The sequence below is a fragment of the Protopterus annectens genome, chromosome 3.part0, assembly GCF_019279795.1.
Source record: "Protopterus annectens isolate FY-2018-M chromosome 3.part0, PAN1.0, whole genome shotgun sequence".
Taxonomy (NCBI): domain Eukaryota; kingdom Metazoa; phylum Chordata; order Ceratodontiformes; family Protopteridae; genus Protopterus; species Protopterus annectens.
Window position 1 is genome coordinate 407443880 of NC_056731.1, and position 27229 is coordinate 407471108.

General features: G+C 40.5%; 1 protein-coding gene across 2 annotated transcripts in view; it reads right to left on the reverse strand.

The window, feature by feature from the left end:
- LYRM4 (LYR motif containing 4) overlaps positions 1 to 27229 on the reverse strand; it is a 1219722-nt gene that overhangs the window by 855067 nt on the left and 337426 nt on the right. The window contains exon 3 of one of the 2 annotated variants that reach the window (XM_044064856.1): positions 19749 to 19859. The exons of the other annotated variant lie outside the window; for it this stretch is intronic. Coding sequence (XP_043920791.1) covers positions 19764 to 19859 — 96 coding nt within the window. The 3' untranslated portion in view covers positions 19749 to 19763. Of the gene's footprint in view, positions 1 to 19748; positions 19860 to 27229 lie in introns of those variants that run through there. 2 annotated transcript variants of the gene reach the window in all.

The following is a 27229-nucleotide window of genomic DNA, read 5'->3' on the forward strand; positions in this document are numbered from 1 at the left end:
AATGGATACATCTTGCAGAGGATAACACTGCTATAGGACAGACTCCCAATTTTCATAAAACAAAGTTCAGCCCTATTCTTATTCAACTTGGATCTATGGATAGGAAACAGAAAATTTCCCCAGGACTGCCCCTGTACTGCTAATGGGCACAGGCAGCTCCTAAATGTTTTATCCCATTCATGGGTCCACAGGAATCATCTATGGTGTGATGTCCCCCTCTCTGGGCCAGTAATCAAGGAGCCTGAATCCTCACCACTGACACTGTAGAGGGATGTTCACTTGGAACAAAAACAGATGCACACAGTACTTCCAGGTGCAGCTCTCTGCATCAAGCACAATTTCCCTTAAGAGTACACAGGGAATACATTCTGGGGTCTGGACTTCTCTCTCAGTCTTCCTCCAGGTTCCCAATAAGACTCCCCACTGGCACAGCTATACAGTTGAGTCCTCCACCAAGTGTCCAAGTCAGGTTATCCAGCACCCTGTCTGTTAAACCAGTGCTTTGTCTCCCTGATCCAAACAGCCAACACACACACTCTGAGATTTGATTTTCACACACACACACACACACACACACACACACACACACACACACACACACACACACACACACACACCTGGGAAAGGCTTTCATAGATGTACTAGCTATGCCTCTTTCTGCCCATACTATAAGGTAGTTACTGCCATCAGACACTTCAAAGCCAGCTACTCTAAGGCTCTTACAAGGGTACCCAATTATACTGAGTAAAATTAATATTAGTACAAATGGTAGTGTTAGAACAATGCAGCAAGGCTTTCAGGAGTGGCCACAGAGTCAGCAAATACATACAAGTTCTCTCAAAGGTTAAAATATTCTGTAAAGAATCTGCCACAATGAAAAGTTTAAATATATTTAATAATAATAAAATAATTTGAATATACGGAATATCTACATACAACAAACACCAGAGTTTCAATCACAGGAATTATTAGAATAATACAGATGAACAGATTCACACAGATACAGAAAAACAGTACTTAACTAATCTCACAATATTTTTTTGACTGATCTAAAGAATTACTACTCCTTGGTTCACTTACTAGAGCAAGGCAAGATAAAGTGGGTCAGGGGTCCTTCTTTGTCAAGTCAAGAAGAACAGATTGCTTTGAGACTTCAGTCTCATCTAGTATTAAAACATCATTTTTGTGAAGGATTACAGAATGACATCACATACATCCGGTCATCTGACTTCTGGTTCCCATACTACCTTCATTCCTAGCAAATGACCCAGAATCTTGCACATATGTGTTACCATACACACAGACAGAGCATTGCTAAGACCTGTTGCAATTTCTGGAAGTCATAAAACCATAAAACACTTCCACTCTTCCTACAGGAGCTAATAGACATCTCTGGCTGCAATCAAAACTGCAAGATACAATCTTTATGGCCTGCCAGATAATTTAATTTCAAACTATTTTTCAAAGTCAGCTGAACTGAGATTAGCCTCCTCTCTTCCAGTATCCTCTGTTAAAACATATAGATTTAATTCAGTTACAATACGGTCAGGACCCACTGTTGGTACATCTTCAACACAAGCAAATGCACAATACATTTTTCAACACAAGCATCTGTACAAATCAGTCTGATATGCAAATGACATACAATTCCACCTAGCTGTCTGTGCTGGCTTATGTTACACATCCACTGTCCCACTTCTCCTGGCATAACTGGCAACACCTCGCACTGTCACATATGGTAGGATACCAGTTATGCTCATTAGGAGTAATATATAATTACTGATAATGGGATGGGTAAGGTCAAACTCTAATTAGGTGGGATGGGTTAATTTGAGCATACAAAGAGAAACTGGCTAAGCTTAAAATGGCCTACAAGGGCAGGAAGCCTAGTACTTACCTATGAACCTATAATATAAAAAACATTACAAACTTAAGACTATTATAAGGACCAGCAAAGTATCCCATGAACTGAGGCCAACATCTGAGGTAAAAAATAACTACAATACCTGCTCCAGTCATCACTCCACAAAGGAGCACCCACCACTAGCTCAAGAAAGAACATGCCTATCAGTCTTACCAGTCTGATCTGTTAAGCAACAGAATGCATCATTACAATCCTCATCAATCATAACATCAAAAACCTCATTAAGATCAAACAACAACAATCTGGCTACATGAAGAGCAAATCATGCCTGCTAAATCTTGTCTATTTCTTTGAGAAGGTCACCCACTCAAAGGCATTTGATACCATACCACATGACGATACTCTCAAGATGATATTGACCTTAATCACTGATCAGTACGTGGTAAGATGGACAGCAAAGTGGCTTAACTATGGACCACACATAATCTGTGTTGAAGACAGTTCTTCTAACAGGGAGAAGGTAACCACTGGTATTCCTCCGGGATCTGTGCTTGGACATCTCCTCTTCGGCATTTACTCCTCTGACCTTAACATTGACTACAGCGATCTCTGGTAGACAAGGTTAGGGGATGACGGGGATGACTGTAAACTGGGCATAATGCACCCTTCAGAATGAACTTTCATGGGTAAACACATGGTACACAGAACATGACTGAAACTAAATGCCAAGTAATGTAACATCATGTCCTTTAGGAAACTCTATGTCACTAAAGTCTACAGCACTGACAACATTCCATTACCTAGCAAAATAATGGTCAAAGATCTAGGCATGTGGGTGCACAGTTTCTCCCCTTTGATCACCATGTGACTACTGTAGTCATAATATCCTTCTATATTTTGTAAAATAATTGTCAAGAGCATCTCCTCCAAACTCAAAGATCAACCACCTTTATTCTGCCCTGATAATACCTACTATAGAATACAATGCTCCCTTTGGCACATACTTTTCTGGACAGACAAAAATAGTTTCTAACCAAAAGAATCTCTGGCTTCAAATACCTTAGTAACCAGGAAAGACTGGAAGCCTTGTCCCTATACTCTGTGTCTTACAGACCACTAAGGGGACATTTTTGCCTCACTTACTGTGCCATTAGGGATCCTGTTATTCTCAGTCTTCATTTTCTTAGAAAGTTGAAATAGTGCAGTTAAAACTAGCACCCAAGATCTTAACTAATATCACAAAATCAATAAAACTCATTCACAGGATAGGTTCATTACCAAGTATCTCCCCATGATCTGGAACAGACTTCCTCTGCAAGTCAAGCAATGTGGCTCCTTATCTTCCTTGAAACTAAACTAACTACATCCCATTTTGGCAATCTGCTATTGTGCTCTTTTGTAAATCTGGAAATCAAGACTTATCAGCATTCACTTTCTTGTATGCTTGTATCTCCTCAGATTTCAACAAACAAATATCAGGTCCCACCCTTCCACATCTATGTATTTGAAAAAATTCTTGTGTCCACACCAAACCTTCCGAGTCAACATGTTTCAGTGGAGGTCTGTTTCAGTCATAACCTTAATCTTCAACTTCCTAATTCCATGCTCTTATCATTAATTACATATTTTCTCTCATTCCTGTATCATACTTTGTTACCCACAAGTCCTTCCCTTGTTTCCTAATACATGCCTTCATTACTGCAATCCTGCAGCTGCAATTACTGGTTTCACATGTCTCTGTTACTTCTGCCCTAACTAAAACTCTGAAGTCAATATTCTGCATTTATACCAAATACTACTATCCTTTCTATAGCAGAAGTGTCATATTCTACTGTAGCAAGATCCAGTAACTTCACTGCTCAGCACTCTACAAGTAGTACAAATTTAGTGTGCCTTGAGCTGTAACCTAGACAAACATGACTTCTAACATCTCAACCAACTCCCTCCCCCATATGTAAGTAGATATTTCTCAACTAGCACTCAGAAGGCTGACGACCTCCCGCCCCCATTAGTACCAATCTTTCCATTTTCTGCCCCCCCCCCCGTTCCAGAAGCTCCCTTTTCTTCTTTATCACCATTCTGAAACAGTCTGTGTTAGGTTTAAAGCTATCAATACATTTTCCATTCATTTTCTCCATTAACCCTTGCTTATGTGTCTTGCGTAGATGCATTTTTGCACTCTAAATAATGAATAACTCAATAACTTCTCATATGTATCCTTATTCCTCTACTACTTCAGTCCACAATTCTGCATGCCAACATTTTAATACTGACTATATTTGTTGACACTTGTTGTTTAAGCTTACATTAGGGGAAAAATGCATCTGTTCAAAAGGAGGAACATAATGTATCTGCAAACAAGACATGATACAATATGCAAAGGTGCTTATCCTCAGAGGTAATTAACTGATTAAATGACTTACATAATGTCAAAACCTCTGTCAGTAAAGCATGAAAGAATCAAACATGGAATTGTTTCAGATGAAGGGCAGATAGAAACTCAGTTGTAAAATACTTGCCTCACAAAACAGGGTCCATCCTTGGCTGGTTGGCAACTCTAAAATATCTACATACACATTGTATATTTACCCTTGCACCCCAGGTAAATGCATAAATAAATATTTAAATAAAAATGTATTCATTTTTGATTCTCAAGAAAATGGCTTAAGATGACTCAACTATCATATGCTGGGTTTTCTACATAGAAATACAACAAACTATATTGCTTTCTGTCATGGCTGCATCAAGAACAAAATCATTAGTCAAAGCAATTCATTTTACAGAAGACAATAAAACAGCCGAAAGCTGTCAAACAAGATTTCACAAAATGCAAATAATATACTCTTTCAGCATCTAGAATCTTCTCTACCCAGTACATAGTGTCAAAATTAACCTGACTGTATCAGGATTTAAAGTCAGTTTCCTTTCTGGTAGCTGCAAATCAACATCTTTCAGACAACTTTAAAAAGTTTTAGCATACAAATACAGGTATATCAATCTGAAGAAAATTGGTTAGCTTGCTCAGTGAATAGCCCTCTGTAAGATAAGTTCAGGAAGAACAGGGAAAAGAAAATATGGCCACTCTTTAAGACAGCAGAGAGTAAACAAGTATATGCAAATTGCATAGTGGTTTGCTTCACAGCAGAACATGGAAAATTGTAGATCAACTACCTAAAAACAGAACTGTAAAACACCTAGAATTAGATGCCCACAAAATCCAACATGGCATGAATTCCGAAAGGGAAGGTCATGCAGAAAATGTCCAAGTTCGTTTGGTCAGATAACTAGGACTGTAAACAGGTCAGGATAGGTTAAACACATGGTCTACAAAAATGAATGGTCTTAAGAACAATCTCCTCAAAAAGTAAATATACGCAGATACAGGAAAGGTTGGAAACAGCTATATGCCCTATTCCAATAATGTTTAACATCTTCAGTAATGACAAAGTAAAATGAATAAAAGGTAAGAACTACAAGTCTAAAGATAGCATAAAAAGAATTACGTATCAAACACAAAAGTATGAGGTAAAGTTGACATCTTGAGAGATGCAATAAACTCAGTGATGGTGATTAGATTGATATTTGAGAATTACTTCAACAACATATTAAATCCTGCACTTACAATCCAAGCAGCTGAAGGAAAGTGTAACAAATACAATGACATGGAATGAAGATAAAGCAGGAGATGGATCTCAAGATATACATGACAAAAACTGTGTGACTGGCAAAGCTAAAAAGACAGAAAAGTAATCAGAGTACACTAAAGTGGACCTAACATGCAGGAAGAAATTGAAGCAGCAATGCCGTTATACAATTCACCTGCAAAGTCAGATGTGTTCATCTCTGAAGACTGCATTATCTGAAGAGATTCAGAATGTACTGTTTGGGAAATGGCAACAAAACAGCAGAAGAAAAGAGTTAAGCAATAACCCACGCCTGGGTAAGGGTAATGCTGGATTTACCCACGGTTGGTGTGGTTTGGTCACGAGGGCGAAGCCCGAGTGGCCAAACAAAGACAACCGTGGGTAAATCCAGCATTAACCACACCCAGGCGTGGGTTATTGCTATTATACAATGACATTATTTAAGAAAAAAATACTTACTTTTCTTAAATAATGGCATTGTATAATGCCTCCTTGCTACACTTCTGCAGCTGTCCAGTATTCTGCGGCAGTTCTGATGTGCTGTGCATGCGTATGGTTATGCAGTACATCAGAGCTGTGTGTGGAAGCAAAGGAGAAAGGAAGATCTCCGTTGCTTTTTAAAAGGTGTCTCGCTGTGTTAAAAGAGTTTAACATGGCGAGATTCCTTTCTACGTTGTTTTTTTAAAGCTATCTCGCTATGTTAAACGAGTTTAAAAAACAATGGCAGTAGAAAAGAATGAGAATTTTAGGAATGCATGGGATGAGCAGCACACCCATTACTCAGTCTTGAAAACAGAGAAGACACCTCCTTCATAAACTCTATGGATTCCAAAAGAAATGGGAGATTTAACAGAGTGAATGGACAAAGTCATCATTATTTGCTGCAGATACATAAACATTGCATTGTAAAATACACAGCAAAGTATTTACGATAACAGGTATATCCACTGTTATTTTTCTAATGTTTTCCATAATTTTTTACTTAACACAATAAGACTTTAAAAAAGTGCATTACATATACTGCGGTACATTTACTACTGCACCTAGTAAAATGTACATTAAAAATGTGAGTCTTAAAGTAGCCTAAGCAAACAAGTACCACCCTTCAATTTCAAACTTGCCGAGTTCCAAAGCTGGAAGCAGACATACTGATAAACCTTTAATGTGTGATGTTGCTGTTAATTTAACAAGATGTGAACTGTAGGTTACAGAGACAAGCAAAGAGATCTGGATAGTAGCAAACTAATCAGTGGTAAAAATGTATCTAATGCACACTACACAGGGCAGTTCATTTTAATGTAACACAACATGTTGATAAATTAAATAAAAGGAGTTCTTTGATGCACAAAAGCTGCCAAAATTAAGGCAGTGCATAAGTGCATTACTGAGTTTCAGTGTCAAAGTGAATACAGATGGGAAGATGCGCCTCTAAATTTAGGGCACTGTATCACCAGTGAACATCATTACAAATGTAAACAAATTCCAGGATATGGCAGAATGCTCCTGAAAGATGGGTGGAGTGGATTTAAAGAATCTGGTTACTGCTCTAATCCACAACACTAATTTATTATTAAGGAATGCTGTTATAATCTAGCAATTAAGAAGTATTGATCAGTGTAAACACATTATTGATATCAATTAGAAAATGCTCAAGATTGATTAGCTTCCCTGAGGTACAGTGGCAGAACCAATGGGAGAATAATGACCATCAATAGTTACTCATTACAAACAAATGCATAGGGAAATCAAGCTTCCACAAGACATAGCCTACATTCTGTTCAAATTAGAAACAATCAGTGAGCAAGAGAAAGATTAAACCTCCAAAGCAAAGTGGAAAAAAAGAATAGTTTGTAGGAAAAGTCATCCGTAGGTCATTTGCAGAATCAGACATGAAAACTCATAAGGTAAAGAGTTTAACTCACAATATAGCAAATACAGCCATTTATGTCAAGTGTACATGTGTAGGACTTAGGCTGAGTTTAGCCATGAGTGAAATGCAGAAAATTAGATTTTGCTAAATGACAACAGATATCTAGCACATCTAGTCTTCTATTCCTCTAATCAGTTTGTCAATAGCTTTTACATACCCCTTTAACACAAACCTGAAAAATATGACATTGATTTTGACCCTATCCTATAAAGGTTGTTCCAATCACCCTGCAACTTTCCTGTTGAAAAAATGATTTCTGCAGTTCCCCAAAACCATCTATCCTGCATCTTCAATTTTTATCACTTTCTTGTCATACATTTTTTTTTAACTGGTACAATTTGGACTCCAAGAGTTCAAATGGAAACTAAAAAATTTCTTTGTACCCCTGCTCAAAATTTCACATGTTACAATACAGTTGTAATCTATTACATATGCTGCAATACAGTTCTAAACTCTCTGTACATGGCTTCTTGTCCACAAAGGACACTACCTCTGTTGCCTTCCTTTGAATAACTTATATTCCATGTCCCTTCAAATATTATGAGGTCCCAGGAATACATGCAACAATGCATATATGAGGTTTTATCAAATGTCTACACAAAGGGTTAATGTCTTCTGTTCTACTGGTGATGCACCCTCATGCATTTCAATCTCAGCAGCATTTCCTCCTCTCTTCCTCAAAGACTGCTTAACTGTAAGTCATCAGATAGGACAACATTGAGGTTTCTTTCTTCTTATGTTGTTGCTACTGCTTCCCTTCACCTCTGTATTCCTTTGATGAGTTTCTGCTTCTCATACACATCAATGTACACTAAAACACCAGTAAGACATAGGGGAAATAGGTAGAACATTGCAAGGACTTCAGCTCAGAGGAACAATCCCAGTGGAATGACACAGGGTGAGCCCAATCTTTTAAAGTATCTTTAAAGGACCACTGTTGAAATAAAATTTTACCTCAATGCTACTGGTGCAGTGTAACACAGCAGAGATATTATGCTACACAAAAAAAGTGGAAAGACTTTCACAGACTGAAGCAGTGTTTTAAACAAAACATTCATTTACTCATTAGTATTCAATACTTGTTTTATAATACTGCTGAGTCACGGCGACGCTGTAGTCTTTTTAGGGTCTGGTTTCCCCCAGGCAGTGAATAAGATAAATACTTAATATTAAAATGAACGAACAGCACAGCGCTTTGTCTTCCGTTCAGCACTGAACAGGATAAAGTGGGTACTGTAAAAGGATGTTTTAAACCATTCTTCCAGTCTATAATACAGGTTAAGCATGCCCTTCAACATCATCTACTTCTCTGAAGTACAAGCTAATACTAAGGGACTCTGGCTAACAAAGTTCGCAGATGACTGCAAACTGGGAGCCATTACTGAATCCCCAAATGATGTTGATACTCAATAAAAGGGCTTTACAGAAACAGATGCTTGGTGCCAGAGCCATGGTCTCAACCTTAATGCCAAGAAATGTATAGTTATCCCCTTTGGGAAAAAAATGTACCCATGAATTACCACATAGGTGGCAGTACACTAAACACCGAAAGTGTGATAAGAGACTTAGGGACACAGGTGGACAGTGGTCTCACCTTCGATGACCACATCGCCACAACAGTCAGGAAAGCCTTCTATGTGGCACACCTCATCACTAAGGGCTTTTCATCCAAAAAAAGGAGGTCATTGTCCCACTGTACTCATCCCTCATTAGACCCATTATAGAATACAATGCCCAGTTTGGTATGTACCTCTCAAGACATCTGCAACAACTGGAAAGGCCGCAGAAATACCTCACTAAAAGAATCACAGGCCTAAAGCAGATGCCCTATGCGGACTGCCTTAAAAAAACTCCAGCTATACTCTGTCTCATATCGTCTACTCAGAGGCGATCTCTGCTTAACATACAAGGCCATGTCAAACCCAGAGCTGTTGGACATGCTACACTTAAAGAAATCCCAATCCCTCAGAGCCACACATTCCAGGGATCTAAACTTTGTTTTCACAATAAACAAAACATGATGGAAAGATAGGTTTCTGACCCAGAGACTCCCCAGACTCTGGAATAGACTGCCCATACATGTCCAGCAGAGCGCCTCTTTGGTCCTCTTCAAAAGGAACCTTGACGATTGGATGGGAGAAAGGAAATTCACCCCAGGGATCACGTCAGTCGCCCTGCTAGACAACGGTCCAGGAAGTAAACAGTGTGGGAAGAAATAGCCAGGAAATTGTTATGGCTAGGCTTGTATAGGCCCTAGGCCCGATAGCCTAGTACCAACCTATGAACACATGCTCCTTCTGGAGGCACCCATGCCACAAACAAAAGGACAAGAAAAATCTATAACTGTGTCAAGATGAGAATATAAGAGGAGGAAATCTAACAGCTGAGTAACTGCAAAAGGCCTCTGAAGAGAGATTGTGGGATTCAGCACATGTTATACCAATGTCTCTTCAGGTTATCTGCTAAAATGATTTGCACAATTCTCATGCACTTCACTACTAAAATGTCTAAAATAAGATGCATAACCTAAGTTCTTAAAAATTACTTGTTACAAGAATGTATCTCATACATACTAGACAAGGCAGCTCACCAGTCTATATACACACCAATGTAAATTGACAACAGACACGTAAAGAGGGGGTCTCCCCAAACTACAGATCACCCTAGATAGGAATAGTCATTACCTAATATCTTGTTGTAGAACACCTTCTTTGTCTCCCTGATAACCATGTAAGATTCCTCAGTGCAATAAATGATCTTGCCATTTGAAAAAAAAAAACTATCCTTTTAATAAACTGGAACACCTATACCACCAATGCAGGATATGGCCAAAAACTCATAGATTTACATAAAAATTCCCTTGAGCATTTGGTCTGAAGAAGCGATTATTCATGAAAGAGCTTACCGTTTGTTTATTATATTAAAGTTTTACTTCTTACATCAGCCGTGTTGGTCGGATAGTTCTTTTACTTCTTTTTTTTCAGTTCTATTTTTTGGTTCATATATGACCTTTACCTGCCTGTTTTTTTGTTTTACTGACCACTTGGTAAATAAATCTACTAAACGGCACAACATTCGTGATCTACTTCTTACAAATATGGCTCCTTCTTGCTCCACCCCTCTGCTATCTCTTTCCCTAGTTGTCTGACCATAAACTTGTGACCTTTACCTTTATACTCCAAAAAGATCCTACAGCAAACCACACTGAATTTACAGAGTACAAATATACCAATCTTCATCTACACTTAAAAAATGTTAAAATTCACTTATGACTGCAACTGTGCTGAAGCTTCAATAAGGAATTCTATAGCCATTTAGAAAAAATGCATAGAGTTTGCATTTTCCAACAGAACAAAGTTTCACAGGAAACTCTAAAACAAACCACTCTGTTAGTTTACTGCCATAAATAAACTATTCAACAAAAAAATAAACTCCGTAAATTATTTAGTAGACTAAACCCCCTCTTTTCAAAGATAACATCAAAAGCAAATAAAAACACTAAAGAACACTATTAGGTTCACTAAAGGAGACCATGAAGTTAGACTGGTTTCTAATTCTAATCTAAGGATAATTATAAACATTATCAGAAAACTAAAAAATGTTCACTGCTCGCAACTTATTCATAATGACACCTAATATTCTAACAAAACAGACACTGACAATATCTTTGTAAACAAATTTAGTGCTAGATTTACCCCTGAAACTTCTTGTTAAACGCCCAAAATATCAGAATTTCTTACTCCCACAATTATCTCAAAAGATCATTTATTTAAAGTCCTAACCAAGACCAAAATACTTCCTCCACAGGACCTGACAATATACTTGGCTGCTTAATTAATGATGTCTTACTGATATACTCCTTAAGTTTAGTTACTGATTTTGCTCCCGATGAGTGGTTCACTGCAGTGGTGATACTCCTCCATAGCGACGGCCTTACAACTGACCTGGGTAATTACAGACCTTCATGCCTTACAAACCTCATTTGCAAAGCAATGGATGTATTAAACTGAAGTCTTAAGCTATAATATTGCAAATCTTATTACACTTGATCCCCAACAGTTTTGGCTTTGTGAAGAGTAGATCCTGTCTATTTAATCTGGTAAACTTCTTTGAAAAGGTTACAGAGGCTGCAGATGGTGGCCATGCATGGCACCCACAGTATCTTGACCTGGCTAAGGCCTTCAATACCATTCCTCATGTTGGCATTATAAAAAAGCTAAAGGTATCTGGTAAGATGGCTAGAGAACTGGTTGAAAATGAGAACCTGCACACAGAAATTGCAGGTGCCTCAACAGAAAGTATGACTGCAACTTGTGGTGTCCCTGAGGGCTCGGTGCTGGGACCTGTCCATTTTGATATTAACTTCTGAGATCGCCAAGCCAAGACCTGTGGCTAACAGTTTGCAGATGACTGCAAACTGGGGAGTTAAGTCATACAATGATACCCAAACGTTCCAGCATGAATTTTCCTTGGTAAACCCATGGTGTACTAAGCAAGGGCTCAAATTAAATATAAAAAATGTAGCATCATCACTTTTAATAGACAATCCCTCCTGTCATCATACGGCACAGACAACAAAGCACTACAAAACACAAATGTAGTCAGGGACATAAGTACTTGGGTTGACAGCTACCTCTCTTATTATCATGTGACAACGGTTGTCAGGAAAATCTTTTATTTATCCAATTAACTGCAAAAGGAATATTAAGGTCTAAAGAGATAATCATTCCCTTACACTCAACATTCATCACGCTACTTATCAAGTATAACACCCCCTTTGGGATGGAGCTCACTAAACACATCAAACATTTAGCAAGACCCCATGGGTTCCTAATCAAAAAGATCACAGTCCTTAACTCCCTGAGCTACCAAGAGATGCTGGAAGCTGCATCCCTTTATTCAGCATCTTACAAGCTTTTGAGGGAAGATCTGTGACTCACTTCCTCACTGACATTAGACACCAGATTGTCCTGGATAGTAGAGCTGCGCAAGTAAACTTACCGTAGCAGTAGATGTTCATCTAGATCACTGCTGCAGAGGCCTACGCTATATGGGACATATCCTCCCAAGGGCTGGATGACTACCCAGCTTCCAAAGCTTAAAAGCACCTTCCACCCCCCCTCCCCCAATTACTGAACAGCTCAAGGATAGCGGTCGTCTGTGGGTAGGGAGCAAAAATCACATAGCCTTCTTGCTTCAGAACAAGGTAGCCAAGAGCTCTACTAGATAGGTATGTGTCAGGAGAAAAAAAGAATAACAAAAAAAACACACCCAGGTACAAAAAAAAAACAAAAAACAACAAAAAGATGGGGGAAGGAGGGAGGCTGTTTATACTGCAAAAGTGACATATTTATGTTAAATTTATTTACACAACTATACTATGTTCATCATTAGATCAGTGTTGCAGTAAACTAAGTTATATGAAATGAATACCAGGGCATATAAGGAATGAGAGGAGGAAGAAGGGTCAGAATCCAGGAGCCAATGCAGAACAGTCCTAGCAAAGTTTGCGCTAGACTAGGGGTCTCAAACACGTGGCCAGCAAAGTAGTATTCAGTGGTCTGCAATTACTGAGTATCCGGTTGTCTGGTAATATTTTTTTCCCCAGTACGATGTACATCCTGCGTTGTGTCCATCACCAAACATACCTACTACATTGGAGATGCAATTGCAGGATGCAGTCAGGTGTTTTTTTCTTCCTTCATTTTTGCATCTCTCTCTTGAATTAGGCCCATTTGGTCAATTGGTGTTTCCTTTCCATGCATAGAGGAGTGCAGCTGCCATGAAGGGGTCTTTATCCAATCATCTATTCACAGCAGACTGAGGCTCAAACAGTGTGACCAGAGTGTTCCTGAGGCAAGTAGTTTATTATTGCTTTCCTAGTTGTTTTGGGGCGCCAAACTGGCCAACTTACTGTTGAGAGAGAGATCTGCATTTGGCACCCTGTGATGCAAGCAGATTCTCTGTATTTTATGTACGCCTGTACAGAGATGGGGTGTTTTGGGAGATTATTAAATGCTTTCTTAAACCCAGCCACTGGGGATGCACAAGCCAGTGCATTTCTTTGTGCCGGTCCCAAGCTAGGATAAATGGGGAGGGTTGCATCAGGAAGGGCATCCGGCGTAAAACTACGCCAAATCATTCATGCGAATAGCAGTAAATATTTACATACCGGATCGGTCAAGGCCCGGGTTAACAATGACCGCCACCAGTACTGTTAGCCAACAGGGTGCTGGTGGAAACTGGGCTACTGTTGGCCAAAGGAGGAGAAGAGGTGGAAGGCATGGCCGAAGGCAGAAAGAGAGGAGAAAGGCTAGGACTGTAGTAGTGAGGGTCGGAACTTTGAATGTTGGCAGTATGACTGGTATAGGGAGAGAGCTAGCCGATATGATGGACAAAAGGAAGGTTGGTATATTGTGCATGCAAGAGACAAAATGGAAGGGGAGTAAGGCTAGGTATATCGGAGGTGGGTTCAAATTATTTTATCATGGTGTGGATAGGAGAAGAAATGGCGTAGGAGTTATCCTGAAGGAACAGTATGCTAACAGTGTTTTGGAGGTGAAAAAAGTGTCGGATAGAGTGATGTTTATGAAGCTGGAAATTGATGGTGTAATGATGAATGTTGTTAGTGCATATGCTCCACAAGTTGGGTGTGAGATGGATGAGAAAGAAAAATGTTGGAGCGAGTTGGATGAAGTGATGACTGTACCCAAAGGTGAGAGAGTGGTGATTAGAGCAGATTTCAATGGGCATGTTGGTGAAGGGAACAGAGGGGATGAGGAAGTGATGGGAAGGTATGGTATTAAACAAAGGAATGCAGAAGGTCAAATCATAGTGGATTTTGCGAAAAGGATGGACATGGCTGTGGTGAACATGTATTTTAACAAGAGGGAGGAGCATATGGTGACATACAAGAGTGGAGGAAGATGCACACAGGTGGATTATATCTTATGCAGGAGGGTCAGTTTGAAGGAGACTGTAAAGTGGTGACGGGGAAACTGTAGTTAGGCAGCATAGGATGGTGGTTTGTAGGATGACGCTGGTGATCAAGAAGAGGAGGAGGAGTGTGAGGGCAGCACCAAGGATCAAATGGTGGAAATTGAAAAAGGGTAATTGTTAGGTGGAGTTCGGAGATGAGTTAAGGCAGGCACTGGGTGGCAGTGAAGAGTTACCAAATAGCTGGGTAACTACAGCAGAGCTAGTAAGGGAGACGGCTAGAAAGGTGCTTGGTATGACACCTGAACAGAGGAAGGACGACAAGAGACATGGTGGTGGAATGAGGAAGTACAGGAGAGTATACAGAGAAAGAGGTTGGCAAAGAAGAAGTGGGATTGTCAGTGAGATGAAGAAAGTAGACAGGAGTATAAGGAGATGAGGTGCATGGCAAAGAGAGAGGTGGCCTAGGATAAGGCATATGAAGAGTTGTATGAAAGGTTGGACACTAAGGAGGGAAAAAAGGACCTGTACCGATTGGCTGGACAGAGGGACCAAGCTAGGAAAGATGTGCAGCAGGTAAAGGTGATAAAAGATAATGAGGGAAACATACTCACAAGCGAGGAGAGTGTGTTGAGCAGATGGAAAAAGTACTTTGAGGGGCTGATGAATGAAGAGAATGAGAGAGAGAGAGAGAAGGTTGGATGATGTGGGGATAGTGAATCATTAAGTGCAATGGATTAGCAAGGAGGAAGTAAGGATAGCTACGAAGAGGATGAAGAATAGAAAGACTGTTGGTCCAGATGACATACCTGTGGAAGCATGGAGGTGTTTAGGTGAAATGGAACCAGATTGTTTAATGACATCTTGGAAAGTGAGAGGATGCCTGAGGAATGGAGAAAAAATGTTTTGGTACCGATTTCTAAGAATAAGGGTGATGTGCAGAGCTGTAGTAACTACAGAGGGATTAAATTGATTAGTCACAGCATGACGTTATGGGAAAGAGTAGTGGAAGCTAGGTTACGAAGGGATGTGATGTTTAGTGATCGGCAGTATGGTTTCATGCCAGGAAAGAGCACTACAGATGCAATGTTTGCTCTGAGAGTGTTGATGGAGAAGTACAGAGAAGGTCAAAAGGAGTGGTATTGTGTTTTTGTAGACTTAGAGAAAGCATATGACAGGGTGCCTAGAGAGGAGTTGTGGTATTGTATGAGGAAGTCGAGTGTGTCAGAGAAGTATGTAAGAGTGGTACAGGATATGTACAAGGGTAGTGTGACAGCGTTGAGGTCTGCAGTAGGACTGATGGATGCATTTAAGGTGGAGGTGGGATTACATCAAGGATCAGCTCTGAGCCCTTTCTTATTTGCAATGGTGATGGACAGGTTGACAGACAAGATCAGACAGGAGTCCCTGTGGACTATGATGTTTGCAGATGACATTGTGATCTGTAGTGAGAGTAGGGAACAGGTGGAGGAGACCCTGGAAAGATGGAACTATGCTCTAGAGAGAAGAGGAATGAAGGTCAGCAGGACTAAGACAGAATATATGTGTGTGAATGAGAGGGAGGATAGAGGAATGGTGAGGATGCAAGGAGTAGAGCTGGCGAAGGCGGATGAGTTTAAATACTTGGGATCAATAGTTCAGAGTAATGGTGAGTGTGGAAGAGAGATGAAGAGTAGAGCACAGGCAGGATGGAGTGGGTGGAGACGAGTGTCAGGAGTGATTTGTGACAGACAAGTACCAGTAAAACTGAAAGGGAAGGTCTACAAGAGGGTAGTGAGACCAGCTATGTTATATGGATTGGAGACAGTGGCATTGACAAAATGGCAGGAGTTAGAGCTGGATGTGGCAGAGTTAAAGATGTTAAGATTTGCACTGGGTGTGACGGGGGTGGACAGGATCAGGAATAAGTATATTAGAGGGTCGGCCCAGGTTAGAAGATTTGGAGACAAAGCCAGAGAAGCAAGATTACGTTGGTTTGGACATGTGCTGAGGAGGGATGCTGAGTATATTGGGAAAAGGATGCTAAGAATGAAGCTACCAGGTAACAGGAAAAGAGGAAGGCCTAAGATAAGGTTTATGCATGTGGTGAGAAAGGACATGCAGGTGGCTGGTGTGACAGAGCAAGATTCAGAGGACAGGAAGAAATGGAAACAGATGATCCGCTGTGGTGACCCCTAACGGGAACAGCCAAAAGAAGATGATGATTAAATGCTTACTTAAAAAAAGAAAATCAGGTACTGAGACAGCATAAATAAGAGCTGAGCTGCTCTAGCTTAGAATCTGATTTGAATCGCAGTTCATCATTGGAAAGTCAGGGAAGCTGTACTTACAGCCACAATGCATAAGTATATGCAGGTGCAGAGAGAGTGGGAACTTGACTGGGTGGTGGAACTTGTAAAAAGAGTGAAGCTGCTTGGAAACCCTTACTGATGTGTGCAGCCAACCCACTTGTGCTTACTTAGGCATGCTGATCCAGGGACTGGTGGAGAAACTGTTTCCTTTCGGTGCTAGTCCATATCTGAACACATCAGTGGGGAAATGTTTCATTCTGGTGGTGGTGCATACTTGATAAACCGCTGATGTGACTGCTGGGCAAAATAAAATGTTTTAATTTAGTGCTTGTGCATACTCTGACATGCTGATGAAGGGATTGGTGGGGGGGGGGGGGGTTCATTCTGATGCTTGGACAAACATCTGAAGTGATCCCAGGACAAAATAAAATGTCGTATTTTACTGTTTGTGCATAGTTAAACATGCTGATGCAGGGATTGCTGGGGAAACTTCTTCCTTTCTGTGCTTGTGCATATCTGAACATACTGCTGAAGGGAACAGTGGGGAAATGTTTCATTTTGGTGCTTTTACACACTTGACAAACTGCTAATGTGATCGCTGGGCAAAATAATATCGTCATTTTAGTGCTTGTGCCTACTTGCACATGTTAATGAAGGGATTGCTAGGGGAAGTGTTTCATTCTGGTGCTTGTGCATACTTGGGCAAGCTACTGAAGGGGTTGTTGGGGGAAATTATTTTGTCTGTCAGTGAAGTGCTTGTGCATACTTTGACAAACTGATGGAATGACTGTGGGTGAGTTCGTGGATTTCAATTTAGGTATGAAAGGTGAAGCACCACATTTAAAAACGGATGTGGACAGCATGGATAGTGGACTGTGAATTACAAGAAAGGACACAATTCAGGAATATGGATCAAGCCCTGGAGTTGTTGGGTCATAAACTACTGCTTACCTGGAGGACTCCAGGTATAGAGAACCCTACATAACAGATATCCCCTTGTACAACCCAGGATTTACAAATATGTGAGTGATGGAGGAAAATGGGTACAGCAACCTGAAAATCTATTGGACAGGGGTTTCTTAACCTATTTATTGACATTTGCTTATCAGGAATGTCTGACTTGGTAGGTGCCCATTATCTCTGCAGTCTGCACCAGCTGCTGGATATCTTTGTTCCTGGTGGTTTACGTGGCTGTCTTAGGGAACTCAGGATAGTGTGGGTTAATTACCCAAAGGTAGGTTTTGTTTGTGTGTGTGTGTGTGTGTGTGTGTGTGTGTGTGTGTGTGTGTGTGTGTGTGTGTGTGTGTGTCTGACAAAAGTTTGTAATATCAGTTAAACATTACAAAGCATTTGGAGGTTATTTTCTGGCGGGAAGGGAACTGAGAAAGACCGAGAGAATACTTGTTTATAATTTGTGGTCATCATCTATTACTAAGGAAGCACTTGCTTCAGTATTAGAAAATGTGGAAACCGATATAATTTTCTTTTTGTGTTTGTTTATTGCAGACTAGTATTACAAGTGAGCATTAGTGATGTCATCATCCAAGAAATGAAAGATTGTAGATGAAAAAAGAGTGTTTTCCAAGAGAAGTGGGAAAAATTATATTTTTTCACTGAGTTGAATAGTCAAATCAAATGCCTTATCTGCTATCAATCTGTTTCCATTCCAAAGTAGTACAATGTACGGAGACATTATGAAACTATGCATGGTAACAAATATGATATGATTACAAGCAAAATGAGAGAAGAGAAAGGTCATCAACTAAAATCAGCTTTTGCCAAGCAGTTAAACATCTTCAAAAACCTAAACAAAATGAGTGAAGATTTAGTATGAGCAAGCTTTGTTATCAGTGAAATGATCACAAAGGTGTCCTGTCCATTCACTAAAGGTCAGTTCATTAAAGACTGCTTCATCAAAGCAAGCAAAATTGTTTGAAGGTATAAGTTTGTCTGCAAATACCGTGGGCAGCAGAACTACTGAAATGGCCAGTAATGTACATCAGCAACTACTTACATATGTAAAACAGTCTGAAGCTTTTTCAGTTGCCCTTGATGAGAGCACTGGCATAACAGATACCGCATACTGCATTGTGTTTATTCAAGGTGTGGACAGAAACTTATTTATTTTATTTATTTGCAGTTGGTTAACCAGGATAGTCCATTGGGCCAAAAGAACCCGTTTTCAATGGAGTCTTGGGGAGAAAAGCTCCAACACAGATTACACAAAGATTACAGAGACTTACATTACAAACAAAAATACTGAGGTTACAATCAAAAATACAAATTTTTTTTTTTTAACTTGTATGTTATGGAATAATTACTAGACCTGTTGCCTTTGAAAGGCACAACCATGGGATGTGACAGACTTGGCGAACTTTAAAAATGTATAGAAAAGTCAGAATTGTCATGGGATAAGCTTGTTTTAGTAGTGACTAATGGTGCACCCTCAATGTTTTCTGAAAAAGTTGGTATTGTTGGGTTACTGAAAGCAAAGCTCAAAACAGTGTTAGTGTCACTGACACCTTCGATGCTATTCACTGCATTCTGCAGAAAAAGTCTCCAAATGAAGGAAGCCAAGGATGTTGCTAAGGTGATTAACTTTTTTATGCGCAAGAGGTCTAAATCACTGCCAGTTTAGTGACTTTCTATCTAATCTTAATACAGAATATGGAGAATTACTCCATGACACTGAAGTCAGATGGCTAAGTAGGGGAAGTGTGCTGAAAAGATTCTTTGCATTTCAACAGGAAATAGCAGTCTTCATGGCAATGAAAGAAAATGAAATTCCTCAGTTAGGCGATCCATTTTTCATATCTAACCTTAGTTTTCTGACAGATATTACACATCTTAATGAACTCAACCACAAGCTCCAGGACACAAAACAGACGATAACGCGGATGTATGACAGTGTCAAGGCTTTCAGATGTAAATTTTTCCTGTGGGCAAAACAGCTGATGGATGGTAATCTAGCTTATTTCTCAGCCTTACAGTCACTCGGAACAGTCAAAAAACAGTTCTTGAAAGAATATTCAGACGCAGTCAGCAAGTTAAGAGCAGAATTTCACCGTCAGTTTCAGGATTTCGAGGCACTAGAACCCCTATTTGCCATCTTTACTACGCTTTTCTCCATAGGTGCTGACAATGTCTCTGAAGAATTCCAGATGGAGTTGTTGGAACTTCAGTGCGATAGTGTTCTGAAACAGAAGTAGATAGATATTGGCGTTTCAGATTTTTATAAGGACATGAGTCGATAATAAGTTTCCAAAGCTTTTCTCTATGACTGCTCGAATCCTTGCAATGTTTGGCAGTACATAAGTTTATGAACATTTTTTTTCATCTATGAAATTAAGCAAATCCATTTTCAAGGCTGACTGATGAACACTTGACAGCTACCTTGCGAGTGGCTGCTGAGTGGCTGCTTCATGTGACATAAAGGCTAATATATTGATGTCCTGGTCTCTGCAAAACATTGTCAGCTAAACAGTCAAAATGAAGAAAGGCAATAATTTTCATGGACAACAAATACTTTGTCATAGAGTTAGGTGCAATTACTAGAATAGTTGAAACTAATACAATAGAATAGTATTGGTCTGTTGCTTCAAATCAAATTTTTTTGATAATTTATTTTTTGCTAATTAAAAAAAATATATAGCTTGTGGATGACTTGGACTTGTGTCCCCCCCCCCCCCCAAAAAAAAATCCTTGGGGTTATTTGCAGCCCTCATGCTCCCTTGAGTTTGAGACTCCTGCTCTAGACCTATAAAAGAATCCAGCTTAAAGTGCTTGGTAAGTGTGTACTGAGAACAAGTTGATGCCTCTAGAAAATTTCTAGAGACCACCCATTTCCAAATAGCCATAGTAGCAGTCAAAGCCTTGCAGAGTAGGCCCTGTCTTTGCTTGGAACTGTGTTGTTATAGTGTGAATAACAAAAAGCAATAAAATGAGACAGCCACTTAAAAATTTTCTGTTTTGACACCGACTGTTCCTTTTTCTTACATTTATATGAAACAAACAGCTGATCAGAATTCCTGAAGGATATTGTCTTGTCAGTGCAAGAAAACTGGGAAATGAGCGTAAACTCTGAAACCATTTTAGGCATAAAGGAAGGACTGTTCTTAAAGTTATCCTATCATTGTGAAAGCTGAGATGGGGTTGATTCACCATGAGAGCAGGTAACTTGGGATACCCTCCATGCAAAAGTCAGGCAATGTATAACACTGTTTTTCTAACTAAGAACTTCAAATTAGCCTCATGAGCATATGTAAAATCCCTTTCAAAAACTGTTTAACTTGAGGCATGTAGAAAGGGGGAATCTATAGGCAGACAAGCAGAGATGGCCAAAGGGTGAATCTTGACAGAGGAGTAAGAAAGACCCGAAGACAGTAACTCATACAGACATTGCAAAATCAGTAGTGCCTGAGCTTCAAAATGACCCTAGTTCTTGATTTGTTACCAATTAGAAAATCTTTTCCTCTTAGGCAAATATAAGGGAAGACAGTCTGAGGATCTTATGTTCATATGTCCGCTTATGTACCTTAATACCCACAAGTTTAGGTCATACTTCGGACATATTATTGTATGGAAGGTTTTGGCTATGGTTAGCTAGATGAGATAACTCATTAGTATTGGAATACTACAACAGTGATCCAAGGACAGACAGCTACTGTTGCCTGGACCAAAAAGGGGTTAGCTCAATTATCCTGGGAGAGTCCTAGATCTTTTGAAGCAATCTGGTAATCAGAGGAAAGGGTGGAAAGTCAAACAGAAACATCTCCATCAAATGGGAATGAAAAGGCAGCTAGTCCTGAAGCAGAATTTCTTTAACTGTGTGTTGTAAATGGAACCAAACATATCTACAAGGAATTTCACAATGTTGGATCAATTTCTGTAAGATCCCTGGGTGCAAATGCAAGTTATATACCTACCATACTGATAGATCTGTGTTGTCTGCTTCCATCCTTCCTCAATGGATGGGCATTCAGATCAGAGACCGACTTTGGCCACTCAGACTTTGGATTCAAGACTCAAGTTCCTCCTTTTATCCATAATCCTGGACTTGTAATACCTCAGATCAAAAGTTTGCCCATACCTTAATGTGCAAAACTGCAAATAATATGAAAAAAAGACACAGAAGTATTGCTTTTAGATCTGGAACCTGGAGAGTACCTAAACAAGCTGTAAAGGTTGTCAAGTGCAGTCACTCCAGAAATGAAACAGGAAGGAAATTTCAGGTTCACAGAAGTTTACTAAGCTGATGGCTCTACGACCTTTATAAGCCTAGCCATTTAACTGGCCATTGTTAGATGGTTTGATTGTTTGTGGAGTAAATCTATGATTAGTACCAGCTTCCCCTAACAATGAGGGATATGGGTGCCACCCCTGGAATGAATTTATGGTGCCCCATCCAGCTGTCAATGTTGTGCTTAAATAGGGTCATTAAGGAGCTCTGCTCAACATGAATTGGGAGTTTATTCAGGAGTAGCGTCAGTCTCTGGGAGATGTAGCTGTCTCTCCAGCATGCTTTGTTTAAGTCACAGGCTAGGCTGAGATATCTGGGTCGAGTGACTCTTGTCCTACTTGATTTGCGGATGTGCAGCATTTCCATTAGGGCTGGGTCAGAGACTGCTCTGTAGGCCAGACACAAGTTGCCTCCCAGCAGCCTGTAGGACACAGAGTAGAGTGACAGGTCTTTAAATTTTTCCATGTAGGTCATGTTTTGGAGTCTCTAAATTCTTGTGGTCAGGAACCTCTGTGGTTTCTCCAGTTGCTACAGGTGTCTGGTAAGATGCATACAAAAGGAAACACTGTACTTTATTAGTGGTTTTTTGAGTGGTATAGAAAAGTTATAACATCCATGATCTTGGATGCGATGACCTTACTTATGAGGACTGCAATGTAAAAGGCTTTCCTAACCACTGTGGACAGACGGTGATTAAAGTTTAGACTATCAGCTTGTGTTCCCAATTCATACAGCATAGGTTCGAGCTTAGGGAATTGTTGCCTATATTGTAATTTGCAGGGGCTACCTCTTTGCCAAAGGGAACAACAATGCACTTTTTTGCATTTAGTTTTAGACAGTGGTTTTGGCACCAGTCATTTATCTGTGTTAACCCCTTCTGTAATATGCTAATATCTTTAGGGGACATCAGAATAGCTCTGCTGAGTTTGTCTTCTATCACGTTGGATTTCCCCTGGATGTGAATTGCTATCAGAAAGCGTTGGGAGGAGATCGCCCACTGCCATACCCTCAGGGCCTCTCAACAAAGAGGGTAGGACCTGGTTCCTCCTTGTTTGTTTATGTACCAAACAACTGACATTTTGTCTGTCTGTAATGCAATTGTTCCCAGTGGGAGAGAGTCTTGAAGTGCTTGCAACACCAAAAGCACGGCTCTCACCTATAGGACACTGATGTGCAAATGGGCCTCGTGATCCTGCCAAGTGCCTTGGACTGTCCTTCCCAGATAATACCCCCCCCCCCGTCTGGGAGGAGTTTGTGGTTACCGTGGCTAAAGGATGTGGAGGAACAAAGGGTCGACCTGATGTCATGAGTGGAGTGAAGGCACCAGCAAAGGTCTTTCTTGCAGGACTCTGTTAGCAGAATTTTGTGAGACATGGGTAAGTTTCTGCAATGACCACTGAGTGAACAGTAGCCACTGCAGAATTCTCAAGTGCATGCATGCTAGTAGAACTAAATTTATCGCCGCTGCCATGGTTCCCAAGACTTTCAGAACTGTTTTTGCCTGTACTCTTTTCTTGGAAGGAAGGTTTAAGACCTGATGTCATATCACTAAAACTCTTTCCGGAGGAAGTTTTGCCATCATTTTTGCTGTGTCTAGATCTGTCCCTATAAAAATGTTGGGATGGCAACAAGGCAGATTTTTCGTAATTTATTGTGATTCCCAGGTGAGAGCAGAGAAGTAGCGTGGCGTGTCTTGTTTGTAGTAGTAGATGCTCGGTGGTGGCAGTTAGGAGCCAGTCATCTAGATATGGAAACACTCAGAATCCTAGACATCTCAAATGAGCCATGACCACTGCCATGCACTTGGTGAACACTCTGGGGGCTGTAGTGACTGCAGTGTTACCCATCTGGAACTTTGTCTTTCTTACTGATTCATTTAATCTGCTGAGGTCCAAAATGGGCCTCTAGTCCCCTGTTCTCTTTGGCATTAAAAAGAACCTTAAGTAAGTTCCAGATCTTATCTGGTCAGCGGGGACTCTCTGGATAACTCTTTTGTCCGGCAACTTTTGAACTTCTAGAGCTGCCTGTTCCCTCTGAAAAACAGACTCCTATGTCAGAAAGAGTCTTCTCTTCTTGCTCACAACTGATGAGTGTGTCCTTAACGTTTGGCCCAAAGAAAGATGAGCCATCAAAGGAGGCATTGATAAAAGCAGACTTAAAGGGTTCCGCAAAGTCACATAAGTGCATCCAGGAATGCCTCCTCAAGGAAATTCCTGAACCCGTTGCCCTACACGCTCCATCTGCTGTGTAAGAAATAAGTCTTATGGAGGAGTTAACCACATAGACTAAGGTGGAGAGCTGAGAGAAAACCTTGTCTGATACCTCTGCATATACTGAACTTTGTAGAGCATCTCCTAGCACCTTTAGGAAATCTCTTTGTAGCCTAGTAATGTGCATCAGGTAGTTCCAACGATCTGAGTGCAAAGGTTGCTGAAGAGGACATGCGCTTTCCATATCTGTCCATTATTTGAGACTTCTTGCTTGGTGGATGGACCGACAAGGATGTCTCTGACAGTTCCTTTTTGGTGGCTGCCCCCACCTCCATAATATCTACTGGGACACCCTTAATAAGAAATTCCCTGTCTGAAGGTGCAGTTATACATTTGTTTGGCCTCCGAGGAACAGGTTCCACTGAGTCTGGAAAATTCCATGCCTTTCGAATGAAATTCCATGAGCTCGTTGAAAGGCAGAGACACCCAAGTGGAGGAAGGGGGAGACCCAAAAGCCTTCAGGTATACAGACTCCTCCTCAGAAGGGTTGATGTACTTCCAGCCACCTCTCTGTTTAAGGATTTCTAGGATGTTAGCAAAGGAGACATCCTCACAGGATGACTCATCAAGGTCTGTGGCCGAAGTGACTGCCTCCTCTGGGGAGTCTAAATGCTTCCTCTTGCAAAGTCTCTTATGAGGGATCTCTTCATAAAGGTATTCTGGAGAGATTTCAGAAGAGAGGAGTTCACCAGATGGGGTATCCTGAGACCTAGGGTCTCCGCATGTCTGTGGATAGTGTGGTGCTGAGACAAATGCCGGTGCCTTTGGGGGAAGAATGTCTGGACCCAAGAGTGGAGCTGTCTGTGGAGACAGTACTCTCCTCATCACCTCAAAATCCCTCCTCCCCTGATCAGACACCTCTGGCTCCAAAGAACCAGAAGGCATCCCTGGAACCAAGGGAGTTGTCTCCAAGGCCAGTGAAGGAGCCAAGCTCACCTGCGCCGAAAGCCCAGAGAGGCAAGTTTAGATCCGACAAATGATTCTCCTCCATGGACCCGATGAGAGCATCACCTCCTAGACCCCTCATGTTCAGACGGAACCAAGGATGTCGGAACAGTTGTTGGGCCCGAAGATGCCGGGATGGGTCTTGGCACCGAGGGTTCCACTACGATGGGTTACAGAAATTCCGTTTCCAAGGTCTCAGGTAGGCTTGGAGAAAGAATCAAAGTCAAAGGGGAGGTATTCGTCTGTTCCAAATCCCTCAGGGTTGGAGCCATTAGCAGTTTGGCCAGCGCTGGTATCCTTAAAGTCTGCGCACCACCCGATCAACGTCATTATCAGAAAGACTCCTGGAGGACCGAGAGGAGGGAGCTGGAGATCCTACTGGTTGTAGAAGTGGTGACTTTAATTTCAGGGAGATCAGTACCAATTCCAGGGACCGGCTCCGTAATTCAAACTCTATCGGCACCGGTACTGAAGGAGCCAATGAGGAAGATTTTTCAGGCCCAGCAATCTTTGGGTCCGGAGATTCCACTCTGATCAGTTTTTTTGCTGGCTCTGATTGGCCAGAAGAAGTAGACGGCCATTTTCCAGATCTGTCAGATTTGGATGAAGGGGACTTGGTCAATTTTGAAGATCCCTGACCTTCTTCAAACACCTCAATGAAGGGGGACATCAATAAACCTCTCTTTATAAGCTTGTTCTTCCTTTCAAGCAGCAATCTATAACTAAAAGAGTGGCAAATAGAACAGGATTCTTGCAGATGCAAAGCTCACGTCTTAAACCCAGAGGGTTTGCTTTCTTTAGACATAATCAGTATATTAAAGTCAATAACAACACAAGTATAAGAAGCTAACTACTCAACAGTCTATTCTCTAAATATATACGTATCATATATATATATATATATATATATATACATATACACACACACCATATATATATATATATATATATATATATATATATATATATATATATATATATATATATATATAGGTTTGCTACCATTATGTCGACGCATTTGACTTATGAAGTATTCGAACATCAGATGTTCGAATACTTCATATTACGGCAGGTGACATGAGCGAAGGTTTGCATTGCGAATGAACTGTGCATTCGCAATTCTAACTTTCGGTCATGGGAGTGGATCGCGGTACAGTGCAGTTAGGGAAATGCATCCCTTTCCTCACTGTAGTGCGATCTCGGAGTTGGAATATTAAGTTAGGGGGGGTGTGGGGGACACAGCTCCCCACAGAAGTGCAGGCAGCCCCTGCATAACTATGTGTTCGGTTAGGTAGGTAGGTGATTATGGGAAGGGTTGGCGTGCTGTGTATCGCCGTAAATGTTGCAAGCGACATTTTCGACAATACACCCTTGTTTTCGAGTTTACTATTATTCGAAAATGTTCATTTTCGATGCATAAATTAGAAAATAAAGACATTATTTATTTTTACTTTCGAATTTATGATAGTAAACCATATATATATATATATATATATATATATATATATATAGACACAGACACACACACACATATATATATATATATATATATGTGTGTGTGTGTGTGTGTGTGTATATATACATTTTTTTAACATCAACAAGAAATATATAACAATTACAACAGAAGAAAGGGAAAGGGTGGCAGTTCTCTAACTGAAATGAAGCTGCCGAGTTCAAAAGGGAGGGGGAAGGGAGAAAGAAGGCCCTCTAACTTAAACAGGCAAACAGCAGCCCTCTAACTTAAATGAGCTGCTGGTTTTACTTGGGAAGAAGCAACAGAAACAACAATTTTCTCAGTAACACACACTAATTTAAACAAGTGTGTAAAAAGGGCTTTAACACAAAAAACTAAACTGGGATATGGGAATAAGACAGGCCTGACGAATAAAAAACAATGGCCAGAAGCAAAGCAGAGCAGTGAACTCTCTTAAACAACAGAAACCTACTTAAACACTAATCTCTAACTAAATGACAGCCAAAAACAGCAAGTATATTTATAATGAGAAGAAAAAATAGTTCAACTTAGCCAGAATGGAAGCGCCAGATCTGTTTAACATCAAACGAGATCTGGGGAGCTTTACTAGAGCATGATTGGATAGGGATACAGCCA